The following is an 18,098-nucleotide window of genomic DNA, read 5'->3' on the forward strand; positions in this document are numbered from 1 at the left end:
CAAAGTGATGAAGACAGTATTTCATGTTCTATATGAAGAGGATGGAATTTGACCCATAAATGTTGGAAACACACCTTATTCATTTATGATCCACAAATAACAAACATATATTCAGATAACAAATACATTATTGTTCATGAAAGAACCCCAAATTAAAGGGTGAGTCTAAGTCCAAGCAAATACAGAAAAGCTGCCAAAACTGTGTTTGTCTCTTAATGATCTCATCTGTTTTCATCAAACAATTTTCAGTTTTTTCAAATTAAATTAATCTTTGCCCTCTTGTTAGGCTATATGGATAAATTTATAAGTCCTTTAGCATAATATAATCTCAGAAGTACACTGAAATACTTGCTTGAGAAGAACTAGTTATAATTTACTTACTTTTCTGTTTTAAGGAATATTTTGACTTCATAAGAGTTAAAAACAATTTGGTAAACAGTGCCATCCCATAAATACCTGGCATGTAGATCAGTAAATACTTGTTGAATGAATGAATGAAACATATAAGAAATCTGACTGAAGCAAACAGGAATATAAATGCACGCATGGATACACACACACACACACACACACACACAAAACCTTTCAAAGAATTCTTCTCAAAATATGAATTGTTATATTTCTATCTCGAAGCAGATCTATCCTGCAACTTCCTTTTCAATATTAACATCTTTTTCAGAGGAAAATAAGTTGAAGTCATAATAGGATTCTTTTTTTATTATTATTAACATATAATGTATTATTTGTTTCAGGGCATGATAGGATTCTTTTTTTTATTTATTTATTTGCCAGAGAGAGAGAGAGAGTACACACAAGGTGGCAGAGAGGCAGGCTGAGGCAGCGAGAGAAGCAGGCTCCCTGTCGAGCAAGGAGCCGGATGCGGAACTCAACCCCAGGACCCTGGGATCATGATCCAGCCGAAGGCAGCTGCTTAACCAACTGAGCCACCCAGGCGTCCCCATGATAGGATTCTATTACATTTTTATCTGATCCCTTCTCCCTTCCCAGAACAATAAACAAATCAACAAAAGCTTACTCCGGATTTGTTTTAATTCAGTAGGTCTAAAGGACAGCCCAGAAACTGGCATTTTATCAAGTTCCCTAAATGATGATGAGTGGCTGATAATGTCTAAGAACTATTTCACATCTTTGGGCATACCATGACCTTCACCTGGGAGCTTTCCCTTGAACAGCCCACTTCGGATGTGATTAACTCCTTGTGCATCCAAGTGAGCTGCCCCTTCTGGAAAGCCTTCCCTGGAACACTCCCAGTCTCTTCCGCACAAGCTGTCCTCCTCCCCTTAGGTCTGGCATAGCTTCCCTAGAGAACTTCCGCAGGGGATGCTATTCCTCTGCCCCTCTGTAGAGCTCAGAAGACCCAGCTTCTTGAGGGTATGGACACTCTCTGGCTGAGCCTTGGGTCACTAACACCTTGGCAAATGAATGATTTAACTTCCCGGGGCCCTTAGCTACTTCATATGTAAAATGAGAAAGACAGAAATTACCTCACCACTGTGAGCACCAAGTGGTGAGCGTACATCAACTGACCCAGTATCCTGCATTTCAGAAAAACAAGTCCCTTCAGGACTACTACTCTGAAGGTAATAACAAGGCTAAGGTCTGAAAACCAATCTTCAATTCCACACCCACAGGGTGTCAAGGACACTAATGGAAAGGCAAAGCCATGGCTTCTACAAGCCTTGGAGTCAGAGGTCTTGGGAGATACAAGCAGGTTCCACTTTTAATCACACCGGAAGGTGATCCATGTAGAGAAGATTGTGTTTTCCTACAGGAACAATGTCCATCGTCAGAAATGTGTGTCCGTCATCAGCAGCCTGGGCGCAAACAAAGAATGGGAATAACTTGGAAGGACCCTTAAAGAATGGACATGGTCATAAAGACCAAGATCCAATAAATATAAGCATCTGTAATTATTTAAAGGAATGAAATTAGGTCCCACATAATCATAAATAAGCTATGAACACTAACTACAGAAGTGGCCAAATATATGACAGCACACATAGAATAAAATATGGGCATAAACACAGACACTGCATAGTATGGGATTTTTATGTGGCCCAGACTTTGTTAAGAGACAGTCCAAGAAAGAATGAGCCGATAATATGCCTTCTCTTCTCCATACTTTCCACATAGTAGAAGTATCAAAACAAACAAAAAGTGATAATCTCGGAGTACTTTCAAATGCTTCAAATGCAGAGTATGTTGATGATTAGAATGACAAAGATACCAATAATGATGTTTCTCATTGAAAGATCAGTCTCAGAAATATGAGGCAAGGAAAACATTTCCCCCTTTCTTTATCTAGCCTTTATTCTAAATTTAGTCAACGTCCAAACTGCAGTTTGGCAGCTTTGGGCCAAATTCTGTGAAAATAGTATCATTTGAGTTTTAACATGTTGACGACTATCAGTGCTTTCTAGAATACACTGAAAAGCATGAAAGCAACTGATAGCCTTCAGCTAGGTTCTTCACACTTGCTACCATTTCTCATTGAACCACAGAAAGAGGAAGGAAAATATACACTGTACTAGGACGTAAGTGGAGAACAGGGAAGAATGAGATACGAGTATCCATGTGGCAGTCTAAAATGAGGAATCGGCAGGAGTGACAGGGCAGGATTTTAAGGTGAAGCCAGCCAACATGTCTAAATGTTGCCAGGTGTAACACTAGCTCTCCCTCCTCTCATCCATCACCTTTCAGGAAGAAAGGACCGAAAAACTATGAGGAGAATAGGAATGGAGACTAGTCTTGCCTTTCTTTGGAGCCCTCCAAATAATGTCCTTTTCAACTGAGCATTTGTACGCCTCCCCCATGGCACATTAATTTCCAGGTTTCTGTCCTTAAGAAACATACACATGTGTCTACAATAGTCATGGCAAGCTGGTTCCTTTCTTAGCAAATAACCGAAAAGCTAAACATCTCTCAGTGGGGAGGCGTTACATAAATTACTCTACATGAATGCTATGGAATCCATACAAGGGTTAAAAAGCATGAACTGTCACGGGAAAGTTCTTACATCTTACTATTGTTGAAAAAAATTTTTTTTAAGATTTTATTTATTTACTTGAGAGAGAGTGAATGAGAGAGACAGCATGAGAGGGAAGAGCGTCAGAGGGAGAAGCAGACTCCATGCTGAGCACGCAGCCCTCTGTGGGACTCAATCCTGGGAATCCAGGATCATGACCTGAGCTGAAGGCATTGCTTAGCCAACTGTGCCACCCAGGCACCCCTGATGAAATATTTTTTAAAAACAAACTATTAAAGATGATGTAACATTTAATTCCATTTATGTAAAAATTAGCCACACATATGAAATTATGTATATATGTATATGCATATGTATATGAATAAATACATAATAAACTAAAAAAAGTTCTGGGAAAGAACCAATAAATTGATGAGTTGTTATTTCTGAGAAGAGTGGATTTTTATAGTTCAAATAAAACTTTTTTCCCTCTTGTTTAAATTTTTTGGTATGAAAATATATTAATGTAACAGGTATCAAACTGAAGTTAAAATTATATAATTATGCTAGAAAGGGAAAGAGGAAGAAAGAAAAGTCCCAACGAGTGATGGGAGGTGGGTTAGCAATTCTGGGGGATCGAGTTCTCTCCCATTTATTACACAACTGAATAAGTGGGAACAAGTTTTGATAAATATTCACCAACCTTAAACATTCAAGTTGTATTTTTTTGGCCATTATCTATTTTACTTTACCTCTTACACCATCATTGTAGTAATATACAATTTCCAAATAAGAGGAGTACATAGAGTCAGAGAAACATGATGGCCTCATGGCTGCAAAGTGCAAAGAGATTTTTCATCTCAAAAATGTGTTTATCAGAGTAGATATCAACCAAGAGCCTATAAGTATGTGGTTCTCATTCCCTCAACAAGAAGGCCTACCCTGTCTTCCTGTCCTTTCTTCATCTGGTAGCAGTGGTTCTCGAGCCTCAACCCCGCTGAGAGGGCCGGTAGAGAGCTGGAGACCCAGGAACCCAGGCCCAGGGCCTCCGATACAACAGGCCTGCAAGCCTGCTGGTGACGCCACACTGTATGCCCCATCTCCATCATTTTCTAGCTCTGCGACCTTGGGAAAGTCACTAAACCCCTCGGCGTTACCATTTTTTTCATTTGCAAAATGGCCCTTATGGTAGTACCTACCTCCCTAAGCTGTGGAGACTTCATGCCTGGCTCTGATTAAGGATTGCCTGTAGCAGGTGCTGCTATTTTGATGAAGAAGATGGTACTCTCAGTTATTATTAGGGGGTAAGGCTCAGGAATCTACATCTAACAAGTGATTCTGCAGTCCGCTGAATTTTGAGAATTATTGCTTACACTCATGATTCCGTCAGATAAGAGAAAGGACCAACAAAAAACAATACTCAAGGGAAAGTCAAAGCAGCGAGCCGGCTTTCACTACTGCTTCACCCAATTAGCAATGCTGGATTTCACCTTCCTACATGCCTGGCTCTTCTAGAAGGGCTGTCTCTGCTGGGAGGCCTGGTAGATCTACACCGTCTACCCATCTCACCAGGTCAGATACGTGCTGTGTTCACCTCTCCAACAGTCCTGACCACACTGTGGCCTAGTGTGTTTGGTGAGCAGCTTCAGAATGAGCCTTAGGTGGTACCCCTGAATATAAATGCCCTTCAAAATACAGATGAATTAAGTCCATCAGCTCTCTGCTTACCATGTGTTAACTCATCCAAAACCAGAAGTTCCCTTTCTTTGCTAAGGAAAATTAATTGCATATTATTCCCTGATCCAATCAAAATTATTTGACCCTGAGACAATCTTGCCTAAACATCATTTTGCTCTAAAATACAGTATTATTGACAAAATTCTCATTAATACAATTCCTTCCTGAGTCACCCTCCTTGAATCAGAAAAGTCAAAACCTGCAGTGTTGGCATGGAGGACGATGTTTGGAAGAGGACTTAGGAGAAACACAGCTACTGTCTTGGAATTTCTGCTGCACACTAAGGGTTTGTGGTTGTTATTGTTGTTCCCCCGTGTGAGCAAAGGGCACAAAAGGGTTAAGGAGAGGTCCATCCAGATTCCTTTGGAAACCAAACCCAGAGTTGTCTGGGTTCACACTAATGTCTTCTCTTTACCCAGGGAACGCTCCTCCTGATTCTCTCTTTCCAGTCCTACTTCACTGTACCTGATCTTTGGCTTCAGCTGTTTGTCTTTATCTTGCCCAAAGCTAAAATCCAAGATACAACCTCGATGCCCAAAAATGGAAAACGACCCAGTGAATGGTATTACCTTCCCACAACGGAATCATTTGTACCCATCAAGGGCCAATATTTCCAAATAAGTTGAAAAGATATTATACCCTGAGGTTAAGTGGAATTTTTTTTTAAATAATGCAACATAAGTTCTAAGATATTAGCTAAATAAACACTTTTACACAGGAAAAAATACAGAAAGAAATATTCCAAATATTAACAATTGTAACTTTTGGGTGGTGGGATTATGAGCAAATTTATTTTCCGCTTTCCCACAGTTCAGACTATTTTTCAAAGTTTCTTCTATGAGCATATGTTACTATTCTGATCAGAAAAACATAAACTGGTAGCTAAGAGCAAATACAGTTGTGCCTCTTAAAATTCACAAGATAAATACTATGTGATAAAGCAGAAATAAAGAAAATGAAGTAGGTAACTCTAACATCAACCACCAGAGCTTGAGAAGTCTGATGCATTCATGAGTCTCTCTCACGCTGGACCATCTCAGGTCAGGTTGGGATTTTGATCTCCCACAAAAGGCTGACACCACTATCAGAAAGAGATCTCAGGACACTGAATTTGCTGGTCTATTCTTGGGCCCAGTTTAATTTGAAGACGCTTATCTTCTTAAGCTCAAAAAGACACTCAGGAAAGGGATGTGTCTTGGGTGTCTCTTTCCCTTGGAAGATTAGGATAATCAGAGGGAAGAATGATGATGCAGGAAACAGCAGGACAATCAGGAAAGACAGTGACACACTACAGCAACAGAAAAGTTCCCTTCTGTACCACAGTTAACAGGCAAACAGAACCAAAAGCCTTGGGCATGTTCCCTTAACACATGACACTTTCATTCTGTGGTGTCCAACTGGCCTCTCGCTGGCAAGGCAGCCTTGCTAATCACGGAAAGATAAAGATAACAAACAAGCAGTTTAAAAATGAAGAATGAAAAGAGGAGCTTCTTTAAGATGAAACAACAGTAAGCTGGACCCACATTGGCTTGCTGATGTGTTTTCGCTGGAATCACTTTATCTGACCATCTGCTTGGGAGATTGCTGACAAATGAACATTTCAGGCCTTGCATTGATAGCTCTTGGAAGTCACATGGGTAAAACATCTGACTCCCAACTCATAGGAAGGGGGTGATAGGTAAATGGCTGATTGAGAAGGTTCTGAAAAAATATCATCCACCGTACTTGTTCCTGTCCCAAAAGGCTTCAGAAGGTAAGTTTTTTATAGGGTTAGGGTTAGGGTATTTCAAGAGTACCTACTATACTTACATTAACTGAGAAATGCTTACCCACCAGGAACTGTGCTAAGCACTTTGAATGGAGACCTTCCCACTCAATTCCCTCCAACACAGTTACTATCCCCATCTCATGGGGGAGATCTGGGGGAGACAGATTCCAAGTCTGTACCTGCTCAAGTGGAAATGTGGAAATGCTCAGTGGAAATTCCTGGGCTGCCATAATAAATTACCACAAGCTTGGTGGCTTCAAACAACAGACACTTATTCCCTCATAACCCTGGAGACCAGGAACCCCAAATCAGGGTGTTGGCAGGGCCACACTTCGTGTGAAGGCTCCAGGAAAGAGCCCCTCCTTGCCTTCTCCTGCCTCCTGGTGACTCCAGATGTTCCTTGGCTTGTGATGGCATAACTCTAATCTCTGTCTTTGGTTTTATTTTGCTTTTTTAGTTTTTAGTTTTTTTCACAATGACTATAATTTGCCATGATAATCATGGTTATTAATAAGTAATTGGGCATTAATTCTTGAAATGTGGATTTTATGTAATAGTGTGTTTTTAAGTGCTCACAGGATCTTTGTTCAATACTGAGACTCATGGGATGTCATTAAAAATGGGCTTTAGAATATTATGAGACCAGTAAGTCATGGCGATGAGTGGCACACACCAGGGCTAGAGTCAATGGCACTGCACGGCGTGCACTTGCCTGGGGAAGAGACGGCAGCGACACTTGTGAACACAGCAGAACAGAGAGTGTGGGGACCACAGAGAGCCACTGTGCTGTACGCTTCAAACCAAGGTAACTTTGTGAGTAAACTAACTTCATTGAAAAACCATTTTGTTCATGGGCTTTGGTTGACCAAGTATCTGTAGAGTTCTTCTGCTGGTTCTTTAAGACTCCCCACCCTCCCACCAAAAAAAAAAAAAAGTGTGTACTCCTCTAGGGGATAAAAATCACCTGGCACTAGGTCAAGATCTAGTTTACTGGTTTCCCCAACCAGACTCTTGGGAGCTTTTTTACAAAAATAGATGCCCAGCCCCCTCTCCAGAATAAATGAATCAGAGTCCCATGGCACAGAGCCGAGGTATTTCTATCTGCCTCTCTCATAACATGGCTGTCTTCTGTGTGTGTCTGTCTCCTCTTCTTATTGTAAATACACCAGTCATGTTGGATATGGGGCTACCCTCAACCAGTATGACCTGATCTTCACTAATAGCACTTGCAAAGATCCTATTTCCAAATGAGGTCACGTTCTGAAGTTCCTAATGGACTCGAACTTTGGCAAACACTCTGCACCCAGGACTGCAGGATTCTGGCGTGGCCCTGTGACTCCAGGACCCACATCCTGAGCTGTGGTGCTCTTGGGGCCTCCAGAGGGCCCCACTCTGTTCGACAATACCCACACACATGCCAGGTGACGTCAGAGCTGCCCTGGCTCCCGTTCCTAAGGAGCTAGAAGTTTAATGAATGCATGTGCGGTGATGGAGGAGGAAAAGCACATCACCGAAGTATCTCTGGACTTCCGTGTGCTACAGAAACCTAGAGGGGAAAGAATAAAGGACAGCCAGGGGCCTTGAGCACCTGGACCCCTGGGGAGGAGAGAGCTGAGCTGAGGCCAAGAGGCAACACCAAGAAGAGCAGGTTCAGAAGAGAGTGCACGCCCTGGAGGACCATGGGAAAGTTGGGGTAAGGGTATGTTCAGGAGGCTCCAAAGGCAAAGGAAGGAACTTTGATTCAATTTGGAAGGAAAGAAAAAAATTAACAGGGGCCACAACGATAACTTCATTTGTTGTGGCTTCATTTAAAGACTCCTCTGGCAGAGTAAGGCAGGGCAAGCGTGCAGCCTAGAAAAATGGCTGCAACTTCTAGACAGAATAAGCTGTGCGCCTGCACGAACCAGCACCCATGGGTGCTGCACCCATGTTTGCAGCTTTTCTGCCACACTTCAGCAGCTTGATTGGAAAGTAAATTAAACTTGCAGGTGTCCACCATACTTTCATCCCTCCGTCAGCAGAGAGTCCCCGTTGCTACCAACCTCCCCAAACTCACACAAACAGACATACACGCTAGCTTCCCTCCAACACCCACTCGCACCCCAGCCAAGAGCTGAATGAAGAGGAAGGTGAGAAAAAGAGAAATAAAAATGCCCAAATCAGCAGCCAGAAGAGAAGGCGGCGGAGACATAAATCACCTTTGCACCGCTCACAGCAGGCTCCCCTCTGCTTGATGGCAAGGGCACAGTCTCTCGATAGCACGGGGCACTTCTCTCTCTTACAGGTCACTTCCTTGTTCTAGGCAGAAAAAGACAAGAGACATTTCAAAGAAACTCCAAACAGAACCCCCGTATCCTGACATATGCATGAGGTTTTGCTAGCCTCCCTCTTCCTATCTTGCTTTCATTTTGGCAAGAAACACTCATGCAAGCGTTCTGCTCTCTCCCTGGAACAGAAATATTCATCCAGAAACACAGGACTTTTGAGATTAGGGGCACGTGAGTGGGGAATGAAAAGTCCCCTCTTTAGAAACCAATGCCACCTAGATAACTAAGTATGCCAAGAGCAAAGCTTTCTCCCACTCTGTTCTAAGGTTTCTTTTCAGTACACACTATAGAAACGATAATATTTGTGTAAATCATATTTTGCCCATTGGGCTACCTGGGCCAGGACTACATCGTGAGAACAAAAATATTTGCACACAGCCGTCCAACAATCCTTAATAGTGGAGTGCATTAAAATGCAGCAATCTAAAGTTCCAACTCAAATAATGACAAAGTTGAGTATTGAATCAGCTCAGAAAGAGAAAAAATAATATTCCTCATGCCAAGCAAAGACACAGTCGTCAGTGTTTTATAGCCACGGGACAGCTGCATTATATTAGCACTTATGCTAATGAAGTGTGGTGAGTATTTGCATCTTCGGTTTTATCCTGAAAGGTTAGCTGTTAAAATGTCTCAGAGAAGATCCAAACATGATGTATATGCCTGTTTATACACGGGATGGATCCACGTGCACCAAACATACTATGTCACAAAACTTAATAAGTTTCTTCTAGATGCTACACGCTAAGTGCTATGGCTTTCATTCCTATTAAAATTCTGTGAGATAAGTTTTATTACTATTCCCAATTTATACACAAAAAATTGCCGCTCAGAGGTGGTGTAAGATCTGAGTAATCGACTCTCTTCTTTTCCCCCCTTTTGGTGTCTGTGATGAGAAAGGGAGCACTCATGGAGCTAGCCTCATGTACCCCCACAGTCCTGTAGTCCTCATCCTAAGCTGTAAATCAAGACTCCTGTGTGGTACTTCACAAAGACTGGCACTGTCTCCCACTCCCCTGGTGGGAGCTCAGATTTGACTGATCCTAAGGCCTAGATGCTTCCCCAAGCTCTCCAGGTAATTCCACTGTGCACCCCAGGCTGAGAACCGCAACTCTGCAAAGAGCATTCTCGTGCCCAGTAAGGCTGAGATGAGTTTGGGAGCTGTCCACAGTTCCTCAGTGATGGCAGACGTACCATCTGAACCCACTTGTCCCAGCTCCAAGTCCTCCCAAGTTCCTTCCCTCACCCTCTCCTTTCATAAGGATGGTGGAATCAAGACTACCTGCAAATCACAGGCCTTCAGTGGATTCTCGTGGTTTTTCTTAAATTACAAACATAATACACAGTATGGTCACAATTCAAATTAAAGAGGTCTGTTTTAAAAAATTAAGGGTGTCCCTTCACTACCACAAAGTAATCATGAACAATGACCAGGTGTATATGCTGTTTGGCGTTATTAACAGTGACTTCATCTGGCAAAGTACAGTTCCTGCAAGCTGTCGTTTGATACCGACGCCCCCACACCAAGACGTCTATGAAGTGAACATGCTTTCTAAGCAGAACATCTGTCATGACGGCTCATGCAAACCTGGCTGCGGCTGGAGGGAAGGGCCACCCCCAAGTGCATCTCCTCTCTGAAGGGAAAAATCCTCAGACATGGGGAATTCGAAGCTCGAAGGGCGGACACAGTGGGTGTGAGTAACAATTCGGGGTCTGATAAATAGGAAGATACACACTTTCTTAAATATAGGAACTCTTTGCTAAATTAGAAACCTGAGAGCCAGCCAAAATCTATAACAGGATCCCAAGATTCATAATAAATAGCTTGTAACTATAGTCCAGCACAAACGCTATTCTAACCAGATGGTTTGTAGCTTCACATCTGGAATTTTTTTGTACATACACACAAACACACACATACACACACCCCAAATCTAAACTTTAGCTGTAGGTTTAGTGGGGGATTTCCCCCTTCTAATAACATTTGGAGTTTTTGGTTTTTTTTTTTTTAATATTCTACCAAACTGCCATATCTGCTCATTTCCCTGGTGTCTGGCTGGCATGGATATGAAGCACATGCTTAGACTCCTAGGCCCTCGAAAAAAAATACGAAAAACTACAGAGAATTGCTCATAGGACCCTGATTCCTCTGTCTCCTTAATTGAGTCCAGCAGCTACAGAGTAAATTTAAGCACAGGTTAATTAAGACCACTTGCTTCGCTTTCACTGATTCTGCCAAGAAACAAAAGCACTGGGCTCCAGCCAGTGGCTCTGGTGAGGAGCGGCGCACACAAAGCCATGCCTGTATGAGTCCATCTCTACCGGCCTCCTCATCTCACTGTGCGCCAAGTGTCATCTGCTCTGAAGCAAGGCCATGGCTCATTTGGTTCACTTTTCCACTCAAGAAACCTTTTCTGGTGCTGATTCATCCTTACCAAACACGTTCTATGTACCGGGCTCTGCGCTAAGAATTTTGTATGCATTATTTCACACACACACATACACACACATATCCACATCACTCCCATGTTACAGATGGGGAACCAAGGTTAAGATACTTGCCTACGCGTCACCCAAAAGGCAGATCTGGAAGTCAAAAAGAGGTCTGACTCCAAAGGCAAACATTTAAATGATGCACTTTGCAACTTCCCAGGCACTCAGGATACACACAAGAACAAAACAATGTCCAGGCCCAGAGGCCCCAGGGGAGACTGGCACCTCCCTTGTGGTTCTGCACGTGTGAAATGAGCTCTCTAACAGGAGCAGGATAACGCCACAGGGCTGTGTCAACACCAACCATGGGAGGGTCTACAAATACCAGCTGTTTTCTGGTCATGAGGAGGGTTAGGCCGTTTTGGATGTTGATAGGTAGCTGTGTCTATCATACCTCTGAAAGCCAGACTGCCATCCTGGAACAAACTTGGGTTTGAAGATCCCCAAATCTAAGCAGCAGAGAAGAGTGGTAGAAAAGCACTGGAGGAAAACGTCAGAACATTCTAAAAAAAACGGACCTAGCCGGTGTAGAAGAGAAATAAACCTTATCACATTTTCCATGCTCAGTCTGTCTCCTGGTGCTTATCACTTTCTAGGGTCAGCCAGTTTGTGATTTACCTGCTGCCAAAGGTGTTTGCATTATTGCCTCCTTTCTGAAAGACCAAATACATCAAAATCCAAAACACAGCCTCTGGAGACACGTGAAATGAAGTGCCAACATGCAAAAGTAAAAGAAGGGCATAGGGAGTAAAAAAGAAAAAGTCTACATGGCTGGCAACAAAGCTCTATAAGGATGTGAGCCAAACCACAGCCTCAGCCACAGCCAAGTTCAAACCGGATTCCAGCAGCCAGCTTGCTGTGTCTGAGGTCTGCCACTAGGTGGTAGCACAGAGTTCCCTGGGCTTCGGAATTGGGACCATGAGACCTGATAGTGGCTCCAGAGCATTTTTCAGTGTCTCGTGTGGAGGGACACCTCTCACTGAAGGGGGTTATAGAGAATATAGCACATCACCACTGTGCTATAGAGAAGAGAGAAGATCACCACTGTGAGATTTTCCTGTCTGCTTTCTACAACTAAAAAAAACATGTTTTTGACATGTTTTTGTTCTATTTCAAGCCAATGTCTTGAAGATATTTTTTTCTAAGATTCTTCCAGGACCAATCCTATTATGAAATATGGAAAGTATTACCTGACCTTTCATTTATATTTAAAAAATAATAATAAAATAGAAATCTGGAGGGGAAAACACAGCAAATAGGATGAGACTGATCAGGGAGAAATGTCAGCTGGCAGATACTCTATTTTTAGACTATAAAACAGCATCACAGATCTTTTGAAATAAGAATATAAACAAAAATATCTGGTACCCTGCCTGCTGAGACTCCAGAGCCGTGTTGGGAAACTGGCAGACCCCATGAGTCTCTTCCTCTAGAAGATGGCATTATTTTCCTTCATTCGTTGTCTCTTATGAAAGCAAAGCCTGCCTTGGAGGCAAACAGCTGTCATTTGGCAAACTAGCCATTTCTAAGTGCCAGATCCTTTTTTGGAAAATCCAAGAAGGCTGCAAAGTTGTCATACTTCTTTCTGTCCAATGAAGAACACTCAGTATATCAATGAGGCCCACAGGCCAGGTAGCATCAGAGAGGAGATGAAGGGGCTAACAGTGGCTCTTTTCCTTAAATTAGAAACCCTGCGGGCTTCTCCCTTCCTCCTCCATAGATGCAAACGCCCCACTCTCACATCATCACTGTAGTCTTATTTGGGGATGGGCTTATAGATTGTGCTGCCCTCAAGAATCCCCCTTCCCAAATGCAAAAAATCCTTGAGGGTGAACCAATATTAACCCTGGATAGTCTGTTTCCTTCATCATCAGCTACTGACAGGGGATGGATGCCCACCGCGATGACTCAGAAGTATAGGAACTGAGCAGTGGAATTCCAGAGCAGTCGAAAAAAAACCAGGACTTGACACGTGTGCCATACTACTCCATGCTGCTGGAGTGAGAAATCATGCCACAAGTCTCCCCTCTAGTCCAGAAACCTACACAGTGTTGGAGGAAACAAGACATCACACGCTGGCAGGTCACACAAAAACTGCCGTGTAACTTCCGGCATCACGTGAGAATTTCACCTTGACTCAATAGCCATTGTGGTCAGTGAGCACAGATGGGACACGGTGACCCTGCATCAGATTATTTTTATCAGTGAATTTATTTGAAGTGCACACACAATGATGTTTCACTATTTGAGATTCTCGAGACTGCTCACAGATGGGGATTTGTTTTTAGGAATACAAATGTCTTGTGTCAAGCTTCCCAAGGAGGAAGGTAATCCAACATCAGCACATGTGTTCTCTGTGGAATTGCTCGTCTCCCCATACATGAAGTCGAAGAGGTCAACTATTCCTTGAAGTTCCCCATTGTAACCCAATTCCAGCCCCAAAAGAGCCAAAGGGAACTTTACAGTGCTTTTGAACGCAGGTCACAATTTCTCCTAGGCAATATTATAAAACTTCTCATAAACAGAAGAATACTACTTCATGTTTACATAGCACTTTTCTTCTAAAGAGCTCTGCAGACATTATTTCATTAATCCTCACAGGTTTCTTAAGATTTGCAGATGGGAGAATGGCACACAATAAAGTTAAGTGTCTCAGGTCCCTCAAAGAGCTAGCTAGCGGTAGACCTGGGAAAACAACCTGGTTCCCAGGCCTGGATTAAGGGGCCAGCCGGGGAGGTTAGTTGCTAAGGCACAGCATTAAAATTTATGGGTGTATCATGTTAGAATTAGGTTAGATCCTACTCCACTGTTGAGATTTTAGGAATAGATTAGTTTGGAGCTGAGCTAGTCTGGAAATTTTCCGGAAAGAGGCCACCTGGGTCAGACGTGCCAGGTCTCCTGTCCTTGTTATACGGTAACCTGTTAAAGGTGCCATACAAGAGCTGCACCGACACCTGGGCAAACAGACCTGACTACAGAATGTCACAGTTCCAGAATACGAAGATGCAGGCAAAGGTTGAAAGAAAAGACCCCGAAGGGGCAGGTTCCATTGCTTGTCAGTGGCTTTGATAAATGGGACATAAAATACAGTGAGTCTCTCTCTGCAACATACGGTCAGGGGAAATCCTTTGCAAGTGAGCAGGAGCACTCATAGAGGAGACAACACAAGTTTGTACCTGCTCCAGCCTGTCTCCTTTGGACAAAATCTGTTCGTAATCTCCGAGAAAATGATCATTGTGCGGGTGGGGGGACCTGAGATAGTTCAGTGGTTGCCAGTGGCAGTATTAAATTTGATTGATGATTTATTGTTTTAATTAAGACTTTATTTGCTTGTTCTTTATTACTGATAGCACAATTGACTTCCCCATAACTCTTGCACAGAATGAGCTGGAAAAAAAGAGAGAGAGAGAGAGAGAGAGAGAGAGAAAGGAAAGGCAGTTTGGTCCACTACAAAGCCTAGGTATACATGATGAGGCTTTGAGCCATATCTCTCAGCTCAATGAAAGCAGAAACAAAATCGAAAGAAAAAAAAAAACAAAATCATTTCTAAGGTGAGGAAGGGGTGTTCAATAGGGGAAATGACTCAAACTTCCCAGCCAAGAGAACTGTTTCCCAACACCTCTTTTCTTCCTCAATGGAGTGAGGTCCTAATACAGGTACAAGAAGTGGGAGGTGTCTGAGGTCAGTAGGAAAGGTGGCAGGTGTAAAGGGCCCTTGTTTTTAATGTACATTAGCATTTCCAGATCTTTCTGAACCTCCAACTCCCCCACTTCAGCAAATCCCTTCCGTAGCCAGAGCAAGAGAACTGATCCTTTGCTAACCAAATAATGAAGTGGCATATAGTTTTCTGGGCAGTTTGATGAACGATTAAGAATAATAGCACCCCAGCCTTTGCAGAAAATCTACTATTTGCCAGACTGTGCTAAACATGTTTTACATATTGTGTCCTTTTTAACCCTTGCAACAAGTCTCAGGAAGGACTAATTTACCCCTATTTTATAGATAAGAAAACTGAAGCGCAGAGAATTTTAATGCTTACCTGGGTTTACACAGAGCTAGTGAGGGCAGAGATTTGAAGGCAGGACTCGTGATACCAGAGGCAGTGGTTTAACCACTATGCTGCACAGCTTGCTTCAGAGGCTACAATGAGCCATCTCTTCCTCCTCGCTAGCACTCTAAATGTTTGCCTTTGCTAAGCATTCCCCATTTTCAGACCATTGTAAACGTTAGTGGTTTATGGTTTCATTTGGAATGCACAAGTAAAAATAGTGCATTTTAAGATAGACAGATTAAGTCTCTGGCTTAAAACTCAGAAGAGTCTGAGACTCCGAGGGCCCAGTCATTTTTAGACAGAGCAGAACCTGGATCTGAAGCCTCCAGATCCTCTGTTTCTTCCTGGATTTGAGGAGGAGGGTGCCTCTCTCGGAAGGCTGGCAGCCTCCAGACTCTAGACTCCCAGAGTCTAGAGGTAAAAATACCTTGAAGAACATATATTTGGAGATATAATGTGAGAGCATCTTGCAAGGACATCACACAATTCATTGCACTACATCTGGGAGTGTTATTCTTTCTTCCTCCTGTCCAGGCTCAGCGAGACTTTACCCCAGAGACCTGGACCCTGGCAAATGCCGCCTTCCCTGGCCCAGCTAACAGTGCAAACTCTGAACAAAGCTGCTCTTGAAGCTGAGCCATTTAAAAGACTTTATGAAGCCCACTGGGGCCCCCCGATTATTTTGCAACAAGTCATATCCCATGAAGAAATTCACTTCTCTGCAACACAAAACAGAGGGAGATTAAAGAAAATGGCAGGAGGGGCAGGGGGGCAGTAGAGAAAAGAAGTAAGACCCCCTGCTGTTCTGTCTGGCCAGAATCGTGTCTTTTAGTACCCATATCCTCTACAAAGACGATGTTCTGGTGATATATGGCCCTAATACATCACTACGTGACAGTGCTCTCCTGATATTGTACCTTGAAAATATGACACGTGCCAGCTTAAGCAACGGGGGATTAATAAGAAGGCCTTTTTATATTTAACTTATCTAAAATGCAATTCTTTTTTAATGGGCTTTAGTTTGTTGGAAGGAATTGTTTGGGGTCCTATGCCGTTTAAGATTTAGGTCTGGCTTTTTTTTTTTTTTTTTTTCCCTGCCTTCTCAAGGAACTCTGAGAACAAAGAAACACAGGCCATTAGAATGTCCCTGCTAGTCAAGTACAACTCTGATTTAAAACAGGACAGTGTCAAACAGCTCCTCATTCTGTTTAATCATATTTTGAAATAGAACCAAAACATTAGAGATGGCAGAACACAAAAGAAATAACCACCAAATAAAAAGAGTAGCCCAAAGAAAGTAGCACTGCCTGGTTTTTATTAGACTGTACATCGTCTAAGCACGGGGTCTGCTGGCAGCTCGCGTTCACGGACTGTAATGGATGGAACACGAAGCAGCCAGGGGCTTAGCACTTTGGACCCCATCACAGATGCAGCTCTGACAACTCAGGCTCCCAGAAGCAGGATGGAAAATCAGAAGGTAGACTATGCCCCCTCCTGCCAGGGGACAGGAGCCAGATATGTGAACTGAGAAGAGTAAAGGTGGGCAGCCTTTCTTTATTTGGCCCCAATTCTCAAGCCTACTCCTCTCCCCTCCCTGAGCAAAAGGGAATCAAAGAGCTGGGATGTGGACGGAGCCGGCGCTCCAGAGAAAATGTCCACGGACTCCTGACCAGGGGTGAGAGGGCCTGGAGTCCTGCAGAACTGCACAGCCTCAAACACAAGCGGTCCAGCCGCCTCTCCCAACACCTTTGATTATTTTACATTGCTGTGTACCCTTCAGCACATGAAGAATAATGAATTGCTTCTTCCTCCACCCGAAAAGAAAACAAAAAGAAAAGGGGAGATAAAATTCTGGGAACATTTGTATGCATTTCTGGTGAGTTCTTTTCCTCCCCAGATGATGGAAGCCCACCTCCAACCACCAGAAAGATCTATGATGCAGAAGGAAGAAGCCGGCTTCCCGCCTTTTGGGGGACAGCATGGAGTCTGCCCAGCAGGCTGTCAGGGGTACTGGCGAGACTGAAGAGTGAAGGTGAAGGAGTTAAAAATAGTAATAAATCGGAGCAACTTCCATCGGAAAGGCTGCAATATGACGGTCGGGAAGGATAGCTGGAGATACGACTTTGGCAGTGCCTTTTCTGGTCCCCCACTGTGTGAAAGTGGGGCTCCTGGGCTCTACAAAGCGGCTGAGAGCTCAATGAGCCCTTTTAATCGTGCACATGTATGATTCTCTGCCAAAAAGGGAGATGTCAAAAATATGGGCATGGAGTATCTTAGACCCCATTTCTGTCTGGCCCTGGTGACTGGCGGTGGCAAACCACGTCTTCCCATGGCCAGCCCTGAAAGGTGTCCCCCTCGTCAGCACGTGCTGCTGCCTGCCTCACCCACCATGGGTGGGACTCACCAGGTCTTCAAACTCCCCTGACTCCCGTGGGTCACCAACAAGCCACTGACCAGATTTTTCGCAGGACGGAACAGAAGCGTTTTCACAGGTTGCCCATGAAAGCCGGTGCGCTGCTGGGAGCTACAAAAATACCTTCTCTTGACAAGTAAATGGAGCTGACATCACAGGGAAGAGGCAAGGCGGAGGGGCTGCTCACAGTCCATCTGTCATCTTGACAAAATAACTTTCTGGTCACTAGTGAGACACTTTTAAAAACATCTGCACAATTGACCCCGACCACCAGCAATCACAGAGGCTTTCAAAGGGACCCCTGGGATGGCAGGCTTTAGAGCTGG

General features: G+C 43.5%; 1 protein-coding gene across 4 annotated transcripts in view; it reads right to left on the minus strand.

Moving 5' to 3' along the window:
• The window catches only part of BMPER (BMP binding endothelial regulator), a 253,349-nt gene that overhangs the window by 214,615 nt on the left and 20,636 nt on the right, over nucleotides 1-18,098 (minus strand). For all 4 annotated transcript variants that reach the window (XM_046021646.1, XM_046021645.1, XM_046021648.1 and 1 more), the window contains exon 3: nucleotides 8,690-8,789. In XM_046021646.1, the coding sequence (XP_045877602.1) occupies nucleotides 8,690-8,789 (100 nt within the window). The remainder of the gene's footprint in view (nucleotides 1-8,689; nucleotides 8,790-18,098) is intronic.

The sequence above is a fragment of the Meles meles genome, chromosome 10 (genome assembly GCF_922984935.1).
Source record: "Meles meles chromosome 10, mMelMel3.1 paternal haplotype, whole genome shotgun sequence".
Taxonomy (NCBI): domain Eukaryota; kingdom Metazoa; phylum Chordata; class Mammalia; order Carnivora; family Mustelidae; genus Meles; species Meles meles.